This window comes from Vombatus ursinus, unplaced genomic scaffold (genome assembly GCF_900497805.2).
Source record: "Vombatus ursinus unplaced genomic scaffold, bare-nosed wombat genome assembly UNPS02014794.1, whole genome shotgun sequence".
Taxonomy (NCBI): domain Eukaryota; kingdom Metazoa; phylum Chordata; class Mammalia; order Diprotodontia; family Vombatidae; genus Vombatus; species Vombatus ursinus.
The window spans coordinates 19,970,669-19,982,579 of record NW_020954572.1 but is presented as its reverse complement, the minus strand read 5'-3'; the positions used below and the strand labels follow the sequence as shown (position 1 = coordinate 19,982,579).

Below are 11,911 nucleotides of genomic sequence, written 5' to 3'. Positions count from 1 at the left end.
TTCTTTCTTTCTTTCTTTCTTTCTTTCTTTCTTTCTTTCTTTCTTTCCCCTATAAAATATCTACCCAGACCTCACCTTTGATGATCCCAGTTCTCTTCCAAACAGACTACACCAAATTACTTTTAACCATTTTCAGCTGGAGGCACTTGTACCTCCCTAAGGAATCAGTAATGAGTGTATATTTCTCTCCCTATCTCAATATAATTTAACTTAGAACTTAAGCCTTGTCCTGATTTGATTAATTTCTCTTTGTTCCTATATATTCTATTTTTAAGACTCTGCCTAGTATCTTAATCCCAGGGAACATTCTTGCTAATGGTCTAGTCAGCACCTCATACTCAGTTTGTCCAAAGCTGAACTCATCCTCCCATATTTTACTCCCACTTCCCACTCCTCAATAAACCTGATTCTCTTTTTTTGGCGTAGTGGATAACAGCATTCTGGACTTAAATCAGAACTTAATAAGCATGAGTGTTTCAATATACAAAGAAGAGCCAAAAGGAGGGTTGCATAGGAAACTATGAACTTCTGTTATATACAATTTGGGTGTTTTTATGTGCATGTTAAATTTAACGCTAGTAATAGAATTACAGTAGCAATAGTAGTAATTACTAGTAGAAGTAGAATTTCCCCTGCTTATCTGTGTTCCCTTCTGAACTTCCTTCTGCTCTCTTCAGCATATATATATATTTGGCTAGGCAATGGGGTTAAGTGACTTGCCCAGGGTCACACAGCTAGTGTCAAGTATCTGAGGCTGGATTTGAATTCAGGTCCTCCTGACTCCAGAGCCAGTACTCTATCCACTGCACCATCTAGCTGCCCCCACAGTGGTTCTTTAATGTTGCAGTAGGGGCAGCTAGGTTGCATAGTGGATAGGGCACTGGCCCTACAAGTAGGTGTGAGCTATCCTGGATGGGTGGTGCCTCTCCCCCCACTCCTCCAATCTACCCCCAATGTTTCTTGTTTGTGTTCTAGACCACTGGGGAAGGGGATGGGGCCCTCTGCTGGAGGGAAGGAGAGGGTGGATGCTTGGGGCAGGGTCAATGAACCTAGATGACAGTGAACTAAGGTCCATGACCAAAATGAAACTCAGCATCAAACACACTTTTGCTCAAAATTCCACCCATCTCTATTACGTCCCCCGCTCAGAATACAGAGACCCAAAACCTCCTCCCCTTTGCTCTTCTCATATTTCATCATCAATTCTCTATAGGATCCACCCATCCTCTTCCCTTTGGTCTCTGGCTCAGACCCCTGTCATCTGCTCCACCCAAATTTCCAGTTTCTCTCCTTTTCTTAGTTTCAAAGTGTCTTCAAATCATCTTTCCTTTGGGAGGGTCTTTGATCACATGATCTGCCTTCTTAGCTCCTCAGATACCTTCTCAGACTTAGTGCCATCTTCATATAAAGAAACAACCTCTCATCCACTAGGCCTCTGGCAGTCTGTCCTTGTTTGAACTCATCATCTCCTACCTTTCTTGCCCACTCTCTTTAGCTGTGCACGTAGGGCTAGTGGACTTGGCCTAGAAGAGCAGTTCTCAAAATGCGATCCAGGGAACCCCCTTCCTGGGGATCTGTGAGATCAAAACTATTTTCATAATAATACTAAGATGTTTTCATTTCTAGAATATGGCAAATATCAATAGATAAAATCCACACAAATAAAAGCTTTTGGGGGGACCCTCCTCACCAACTTTTTTAAAAAAAATTAATTAATTTTTGGTTTTCAACAATCACTTTCATAATCTTCTGAGTTTTAAATTTTCTCCACCTCTCTCCCCAAGATGGCATACAATCTGATATTGGATCTACATTTACATTCCTATTAACCATATTTTCATATGTCATGTTGTAAAGAAGAATTAGACACAAGAAAGAAGAAACAAAACAAAACAGAAGAAAAAAAAGAGCAAATAGTATGCTTCCTTCACCAAGTTTTAAGAGTGGCAAGGGATCCTGCGACCAGAAAGTTTGAAAATCACTTTCTTATAGAGTTAGAAGGCCTGATGAAGGATAATTCTGGACATTGGACAGGGTACTAGAATTTCTGAAATAAACAGAGGTTAACACCCCACTGCAATCACTGGGTGAGAGCATTATTGAAAACAGTCTCTAATTGTCTTGCACTCAGTGACACATTTAACAAAAGTTTGTTCAATTGTTGAATTTTTAGTTGGATTAGAGATTGTGCGGTTTAGTGCAGAACCAGCTTCAGAGCACGGTACCAGATCTTAAACTATATTGTAAGGCAGTAATTATCAAAACTATCTGGTACCGGCTGAGAAATAGAAAGGTGGATCAATGGAATAGAGTAAACTTACAAATTACATCAGCAAATGAATGTAATAACCTTGTATTTGACAAGTATAAAAACTTAAAATTTTGGGACAAGAACTCATTATCTGGTAAAAATTGTTGGGACAACTGAAAAGCAGTATGGCAGAAACTGGGCATAGACCAATATCTTATACCATTTACCAACAAGATAAGGTTAAAATGGACATATGACCTAGATATAAAGAGAGATATTACAAGAAAATTAGAACACGGTCCGTATCACTCATCAGACTTATGGACAGGTGAACAATTTATAAATAAACAAGAGATAGAGAGCAAAGTTAGGTGTAAAATGGAAAATTTTGGTTACATTAAATTAAAAAGGTTCTGTGCAATTAAAACAAATGTAGCCAAGATCAGAAGGAAAGTTAAAAATTGGGGGAAAATTTATAAACAGTTTCTCAGAAAAAGTTTCTTAGAGCCACTGTCTACATGACCTTGGGCAAAATGGTCACTTAACTTCTCAGTATTTTGGCCAATACTCTTTGACAATAAATTGAAAAAGAGGTGTCAACTTGCATTGGTGAAGAAGTACTCTCACCTAGGAGTTGTCCATACCAATAAAATCACAGGTTCAGTCCCTGTTCTCTACAGTTGGGCATCCTCTAGGGTTGATGGCTCTAGAGAAATTATTTGACCTCCATTGAGAATCTAGGGTAGAATATTCATATCAGACCCTTTCCACACAGTCTTTGATGCTTCTAGAAACTGGATGTTATCAGTAGACCACTGATATTGGGCCTTTCCTCCCAGGGCTTTGACTCAGCATCAATTCGAGACAGTTATTTTAGTGAATGTGGTAAAATTCCTTCCTCTAATACATTTTTCATCCAACATATGTTCGAGGGCAGACTGCTCCTCTGCCCAATTCTGCATTTCTAGGGTCTTTCCCTTTTGTCCTCATCCACTTCTTTTATAACAAAACTATCTCTTATAACACAGACTTTTAAAAAGAAAGAAAAAAAGTAATTCAGAAAAACCAATGAACATAACAATTATGTCTGATAATATATGCAATGTTCCACATACGTAATCACAGTATACGTAATAATCCACATCCTTAATCCCCACCTCTGCAGGGAAGGAAGGGAGGTATATTTTCTCAACAATTCCTCAGGGCAAAGCAAAGCTTGGTCATTATGATTACTCAATATTAAGTTTCTTGGTAGGGAGGGGGTAATTTTCACTCCAGAAAAATTCTGGAAAAGGTAGTTTACTTAACTCTGAAACACAGAGTAAATTATTCTCTCTCTCTCTCTCTCTCTCTCTCTCTCTCTCTCTCTCTCTCTCTGTCTGTCTCTCTCTTCCCTTGTCTCTCTAGTTGCAATCACTGCAAAAGTTACCTGAGATGCTCTAGTTGAAGCCACAAGATGAACAATGTATCTGGTGATCCTTTTATAAAATGAACTCAGAAATGATATCTATTTTCTTGCTCAGAAATCCACTCTGTTCTACCTTTCACTTTATAATGTACACTGGAGAACGTGGTTTCCACTGTTTTGAAAGTTTTCCAGTGGTCTTCAGCAAAAAAAGCAATAAAATTCTGACCCAATCCTCCTCTTGAGAAGGCCTGGCCAGGTTACAGGTGCCAGGATCAGACAACAGGTACAATCTCCTTTATTTTTCATTGCTTAGTGGCAAGGCTGCTGAGGCTAAAAAGATTCTGCCTAGTTTATTTGAACAAGATAGAGAGGAGGAAAGTGAGGGTCAGGTTTTAGAAACAAGATAACATAAGCACTGACCAGGAGAGCTCAGGGGCAGCTATATGATGCAGCAGATATAGAGTGCTGAGGCTAGAGTCAAGAAAACTCATCTTCCTGAGTTCAAATCTGGCCTGACACTAGCTGTGTGACTTAGGACAAATCAATTAATCCTATTTGCCTCAGTTTCCTCATCTGAAAAATGAGCTGGAGAAGGAAATGGTAAACCACTCCAGTATCTCTGCCAAGAAATGAAGACTTAAATGAACTGATACAAAGTGAAATGAGCAGAACCAGGAAAATACTATACACAGTAACAGCGATATTGTAAGGTGATCAATTGTGAATGACTTGGTTATTCTCAGCAACACAATGAACCAAGACAACTTTAACGGACTTAGGATGAAAAATGCCATCTCCCCAGAGAAAGAACTTGATGGAGTCTGAGTACAGATTGAAGCATACTTTTTTTTACTTTATTTTTCTTGGGTTTTTATTTTGGTCTATGTTTTCTTTTACAACATGACTAATATGGTAATATGTTTTGCACGACTACACACGTATAACCCAGATAAAATTGCTTGCCTTCTCAATGAGAGGGATGGGAAGGAAGGAAGAGAATTTGGAACTCGGTTTTAAAAAAGAATGTTGAAAATTGTTTTTACATGTAATTGGGGAAAAATAAAATATTAAATTAAATAAAAAAAGAAAACTCCAAATGAGGTCATAAAGAGTCAGACATGACTGAAAAATGACTGAACAGGGAAATTTGGGCGAAACCTTATGCCCAGAGGACCTTCTGCTTTCCCTCTCCCTTTTTAAAAACTGTAATTAGCGGTCCAGTTGGGAAGATTCCAAACCAAAGCAGAGGCTGATCTCAGCTTGGGAAATGGGTCAAGTCCTCAGAGAATCTCCTAACAGCTCTTCTGTCCTCTAGAAACATGGCTTGTTAGCGTTCAAGCCTCCACTTGTCATGACATCTTGGGATCACAGATTTAATTCTGGAAGAAACCTTAGAGGCCACCGAATCCAACCCACTCACTTTTCAGATGAGGAAACTGAGGCACAGAGAAAGTTAGGTGACTTTTTCAGGGTTACATAGCAAGTAAATGCCTGAAGCAAGATCTGAACCCAGGTCTTCCTGACTAGTGCCTTAGCCACCACATCATGCTGCTCTTTTCCTCCAGTGAGGACTTTGCTTCACCCAGAGCAGATAGGTGTGTTTTTGTTCTTAAAGTTCTCCAGCAAAGGAGCCTCCCCCCTCAGTCTCCTCCACAGGAAGTCTCTCCTGTTGTCTAATCCAGATATCTCCTGCTTCTGAAACAAAACTGTTCTATCCTTAGCAAAGACGGTCTGCAGCTAGCCTCTGTGTTCTAGAAGAACCCATCAAAAATTTGAAGACAGTTATTAGGAACCCTTTCTTTCCTTTTCCCCTAACTGAAAAAAAAATCTGTCTCATCGATTCAGTGGGGGGAGCACTGAATTTGTAGTTAAATGACCTGAGGTCAAGTCCCTGCTTTGGTATTTAGAAATTGTGTGACCTTGGACAAATCATTTCCCTCTCTGGGCTTCAATTTTTAGCCTAGTTCTTTGACTCCATATTCAGTGTTCTTTATATGACCCTGCCTCCTTAACTTGGAATCCACTCTAAACCTCAGATCATATCCTATCATTCATAGATGGAGACAGTGACTGCAGTTAATTTATAAGCAGTTATCAATACACCTGGAAGGTTTGAGCCGTACTTCCAAGGGGAAACTGAGACACCTTGCCTCATCCCAAAGGCAGCTGTGGCACAGTGAGCCCTGGGTCTGAAATCAGGAAGATCTGAGTTCAAAAGTGACCTTAGACACTCGCTAACTGTATGACTCTGGGCAAGTTACTTAACTTCTGTTTGCCTCGGTTTCCTTAGCTGTGAAACAAGATAACAATAGCACCTTCCTCACGGGATTTTCCAGTTTTCACCTTCCCAGTCTTTTTATTTTGTTTGTTTTCAATTTGCATTTATTACCTCCAAGGTGAAGCATTTATGATTGTTTCACTCCAAGAAAGTGCTTTCCCTCTGCCTTTGACCTGGCTGCTTGTGCCCAGAGGAGCTCATCTGAACCTGTCTACTTACTATAGCTGCCTTTGGCAAAGGAAGGAAAGAGAATAAGCAAGTCACTTAAATTCTGTCTGCCTCAGTTTCCTCAATTGTAAAACGGGGATAATAATAACACCTACCTCCTAACGTTGTAAGGATCAAATGAGGTAATATTTGTAAAGCACCTAGCACAGTGCCTGGACATAATAGACACGTAATAAATGTTTGTTTCCTTATTTATGTACATGTTCTCTCTTCTGATAGAATGTAAGCTCTGAGAGCAGAGACTGTTTCCTTCTTCGGTCTGTATTCCCAGCACCTATCATAGCATCTGGCATGGAGTAGGAAATCAATAAATGTTTGTTGATTAATTGCTTGAGCGGTAGATACTATATTTTGGTTTTCTTCTCGGAAGCTTGCTAGAGAAATATGCCTTCTCAGGCTACACAAACACGATTTCTTAGCTTTAGCTCCTGCTGTCAATGAACAAATGGGAGTTTTGGTTACAGATCAGCATGAATCGGGTGCCAAGGTTGGATCACTTCTGGTATGACTGATAATAGCATTCGAGGGAGAAAAGCTGAGGGACTAGGCCTGTGAAACTGAGACAACCATCCTGGAGGCCCAGAATCTCCTTTGTTCCCAGCTGATGACTACCAAAGTTAGAGCCCACCACCTGCCTCCACACAGCCAGGATTCCCCCTTGAAAAGGCAGACAGCTCTCCAGAGAGGCTGGAGGAAACTCCCATCCTTAGGCTTCTTGAAAAAATATGGCTCAACCCAGGCCAAAGGTACCTCCTCCTCCTCATACCCAGAAGCATGCTGGGTGTGACCACCAGATCCTTACAGCATTCATGTCAGCCCTTGAGACAGCCTTGTGATAGCTGGTTGGGACATGTGGGCCTCCCACCGCAAGGATGTCACGGGGCTCCACATCCTTCGGTGGTCGTGTAGGCAAATTGAGTAGGAGAGGCCAAATGGTGAAATGGAGGAAAGGCTCTGCTGTCAGAAGATCTGAGTTCAAGTCCTGACTCCCATACCTTGCTACTTCCTACTCTGTATGACTTTGGACAAATCATTTACCACTCTAGGCTGCTTTTTCCTCATCTATAAAATGTGGGTACTTCATTGGAGAACTGACTTCTGAGGTATCTTCTAGCTCCATATCTTGATCTTACCCAATGATTCTTCTGCTTTCTTATTTGCAGAGACTTCATTAACAGGGTCTGAGCAAAGACTCCCTGATCTGAGCCAATCTTAGTTTTATCAATAATCAAACCCTAGGCACTGACAGCAGGGCTAATGAGCTAGCTAGGCTTTCTGGGTAAATCTCCCAGCAGTCTCTTTTACCTTTTCCCCTTCCTTATATTCTCTCCTCTTTACAGAATTGGGCCTTCTTCTAGAGACCAGTGACTTATTTTGGTAGTGGCTGTCTCATCAATACTCCTTACCCAGAGCCCCTGTAAGGAACATTTGGAACTTAGAGGGGTTTCCTGGGAGAGGGAGGAACCCCGGGGAAGGGGATTTCCAGTGTCGCACGAGTCCCTTTGCCCAGAATCTTGGACAGTAGTATTAATCATTTCAAACCCATGGATGTGACAACATCATAGGGCTTGGAGGGAGTGGTAGCATGTGTCACAGAGCCATAGATAACTCTAGCTATGCCTGGGGAAAATCCAGCTGGGGTAGAAAACACAGAGGCAGTTACTCAAAGAGGGCTGTCCAGACAATCCAACTCCAGAGGAAGGTGTAGGAAAAAGAAGGCCTTGAGAGAGGGGTGCCATCACCACAGGGCCATGATGGTGGCCATGATGGTCTGTTGTATGCTTGGAACCACTGGAGGAATGGGAAGCAGCTGCTGGGGGAGAGAACTGGGCACACCCCCATGTCAACACCCTACGCAAAGCACTAGTTTCCCCATTCTAGTTACAGATCTGAGCAGTCATTCAGCATAGAGTTTCCCATCCTCTCACCCCATTGAAGCCAAAACTGTAGTATTAGTATCACCTAAACCCTGTTCATTTATCTTTAGGAACTCTCAGTATATCATTCAGTTTTATTCAAGGATCAAACTCAAAAAGCCTATTTGCTAAGCCACTACAATGCTCAACACTACCCTAGGTCTTAAGGTGTAAGAAAATATAATGTGATGTATCTACCCTGGAGAAGTTCACAATCCTCTTCACAAAGTTGCAGAGACATAGGGATGGCCTATTTTACAGAAGGAGAAACAGGTCCAGAAAGATTCATAGAGTGACCTTAGGACACATAGCTTCTATCAGACTAGGACTAGAATAGAAAAGTGCTCATTCCCAAGTGTAAGGTATTTTTTGTTAGGTCATGAGGTCTTCCTACAATCTACTAGAGTTGTCCACAAAGCAATGAGGGCATATTTCTATGATGGGCAGAGTTTGCAGGGGGGGAGGGGGAGGAAATAAATAATTGATCCTCAACAGAAACACACACGCACACCCAAAATTCATGTGACTCCTTAGGAGAAATACCTGATTGCTCTCTGGGCCAGTGATCCATGCTTAGCAATAGTACTGATTCTTTAAGAAATATTCTCCACAAGGAAGTAGATTCAGTAGTATCAGACCTTAAACTATATTATGAGGTGAGAGCACTGCTGAAGTGCAAAAAAGATAATTTCAGTTACTTTAAATTAAAATATTCTTGTATAAAACCTATATAGCCAAGAACAGAAGGAATACAGAAAATTGAGAGAAAACTTTCACAGACAATCTCTCAGATAGGATGTGAATGGGTTGGAATATTGCTGTGGTAAAGGAAATGATGAGCTGGTTGAGTTAGAAAAACATGTGAAGACTTGGACATATGAAAAAAGACACTATCCACCTTCAGAGAAACGATGATAGGAAGAAATAAGCATAGTACGGTCTTACATATATGTATATGAGGATATATGTATATGTAGATGTATATTTATAGATATCTATGTATGTGTGTATCCATGCTTAATTTTAGCCTTCTTTAGAGTGGGGGGGGGGAGGGAGGGGAAAAATAAAGTAAAAAGTTCACAGTAAAGAACGAAAGAAAACTAACAAGAAAGCAAAGAAAAGCTGGGCAGCTTTGAAAATAATGTGTAGTATTTATTATATAAGTTTTCTTAAAATGTGAATTAATTGTTTTATTTTGAATCCTCTCTTATGGTCTACTCTGTACATGGTAATTTTTTTCTTCTTTTCTCATTTTGTATTAAAGTTTAAAATTTAAAAAAAAAATTACCGAAAGAAGTATTCTCCACTCAGAATATCAACTTGATCTCAGCATGGGTCAGACTGGGCCTGGAGTTCAGTGCAAAGCTAACCTACTTCTGGGTTCATAGTTGATCCTTTTAATTCTTAGTCACATAATCTTACATCACCTTTAAATCTTAATCACAAATCCACTAGTATCTCTCATAGCTATACCCCTTTTCCCTCAGGTATCCCAGTCTCAAGACTGGTACCAGATACTGATCTCAAGTCCTTTAAGGAAAATCCTGTTACCCAAGAACAAAGCCAAATCTGAGGTATCCCCAATTCCCTATATTGTCAATCCCTACTGCTCCTCTCCCCCAATATCTGCCCTCCGAGCTCCTACTTCTTCTCAACCTAAGCCCTGGCTGCTTTCTGGAACTGTTACACACAGGACCTCCCCTTCCCCAATTCCATCTCCCAAACCCATGTTGCCCATGGTTCCCTCACCTCTGAGGTACAGGTGCCTGGAGGGACTGAATCTGCTCCCCAACCTGAGTCTGGTGGATAATGGGGGACCCAGACAGGTAGCTGGTTCTGAAACATCGCTGCTGCTCTGGGGCTGTCCTGGCAGAATGAGCTGCTTTATACACTGACTCATAGCCCCACCCTCTCAGCTTCCTCCCAGGAGTCAAGTTTGGATGGTTAGGTGAACAGATCAGGGTATGCAGGGATAGTCAAGGACCTAGGGCCCACACTGAGTTCTCCGAAGAGTACTACTGTGTCAAGGAGAGAGGATTCCTAGGAACAGAAACCTTACCCTCAATGATTCAGTGGTGTGTGTCAGGGGCTCCAGTTTCCAGCAACATCTAGGGCTGCAATGAGCAGTCTTGGAGCCTCAGGGATTTCTGGGGTTACAAGAAAGTGGTGCATTGCAGGTATGATGATGAGATAGCACAAGAGAAAAATTAAGGACTCAAGGCTCAGTCTGGCTCTGATTTAAAGAACCTACACACACACACACACACACACACACACACATACACACACACATACATACACAAACACACACACATACAAACACACACATAAACACACACACACAAACACCCACAAACACACACACATGCACACACACACACACACACACACACACCACCTCCAAGGAGCGCTGACTCTCCTAGAGCTACTATCTTCACTCCTGGAGATAGGTGGTGCTAGGTAGACAGAGTTGTTCATGGTGGATACAAGGATTGGAGACCACCAGATTCATCCATGGGAGAAGGGAGATAGCTGCATGGACTTTAAATAAGTAGAGAGTGAGGTACCAGGAAAGAAGAGGATGAGATACCCAACCGCCCTACCCAAGGGATGAAGGAAAACATAGGGCCTTTCTTTTTCCACTGAAGTTCTGATGACACTTAGGGTCTCCAATACTGCCCAAGATCCTAAACTCAGAAGATGATCCCTATCTCTATATCTGTCTTACTGAGGGGAGGCAGGATGGGCCCCACACCCAGTTGGGAACACTGGGAGTTTCCAGGCTGAGATTTTGCCCTGGGCAACACAACCGGCTTTTCTCGCCCTTAGATGAAAATGATCTGATGAGTATGAGGCCAAGTTCTGAACTTGGAGCTGCCTGAAAACCTTAATACCAAGATGCAGAAATGGTGAGATTTGTGAAACCTTTTGTGACTGTCTCCCTGCTGCTGTTCTTAGCCTTATCCTCTAGAGATGGGCCAAGGATGGACCGAAATCCTCTCTCTGTGTTGGAGAAATGGATGGTCTTCTTGTCCTGGCTCCACTCTTTGTGCTATCTCTAAATCCAGCTAAATTGACTCCATGAAGATAAAGAGGCCATAGAACGTCTACGATTGCCATGGCAATAGGGACTCAAACTTTCAAGCTAGCCTGACAATCAAGAATTGCTCAGGGGCCCAGGAGCCTGGTTAGAATTTCCTTCCCCCATCTCTTAGGAATTCATGTTGTACTCTGTCCCCTTTCTTCCCCCCCCAAAAAAATGATGCTTACTTTGCTCTCCAGTCATATCCCTTTCTGGTGCTTCCTACCCAGGGGTAGGGAGCATAGGAGAGATGAAACTAAGAATCAACTAATCAGTGAACAAGCACCATGCTTACTGAACACTACATGCCCAGCACTGTGCTAAGCACTATGAGAGGTACAAAAAATGTATACAATATGGAACTTACTTTTTTAAAGTAAAATTTTACTGATATCTTTTGTTTTTACATCACCTGAATTTTCCAATGTGTCCCTCCCCTCCCCTCCCAGAAAGCCATCCCTTACAACAAAAAAATAAAAAAGAGAGGAAAAACTTCAGCAAAAACTAATCAAAAAATCAAAAAATTCTGGCATTATATGTAGTGTTCCACCTATGTGTAGTGTTCCAGTCAGTCAAGCAAGAAATAAATATTTATCAGTGCCAGCACTACGCCAAATGTTGGAGATACAGAAAGAGTCCCTGACAGTCCCTGTCCACAGGGACCTCACGATCTAATGAGAGTCAACGAGCAAACAAATACATACAAACAAAATACAGAGATATATAAAATAAACCAGAAATAATCAAG

General features: G+C 41.5%; 1 protein-coding gene across 1 annotated transcript in view; it reads right to left on the bottom strand.

Moving 5' to 3' along the window:
- PLA2G4E (phospholipase A2 group IVE) overlaps positions 1 to 9,935 on the bottom strand; it is a 70,510-nt gene extending 60,575 nt beyond the window's left edge. Inside the window, exon 1 of the mRNA XM_027870148.1 lies at positions 9,831 to 9,935. Coding sequence (XP_027725949.1) covers positions 9,831 to 9,926 — 96 coding nt within the window. The 5' untranslated portion in view covers positions 9,927 to 9,935. The remainder of the gene's footprint in view (positions 1 to 9,830) is intronic.
- Positions 9,936 to 11,911: the final 1,976 nt, after the last annotated feature.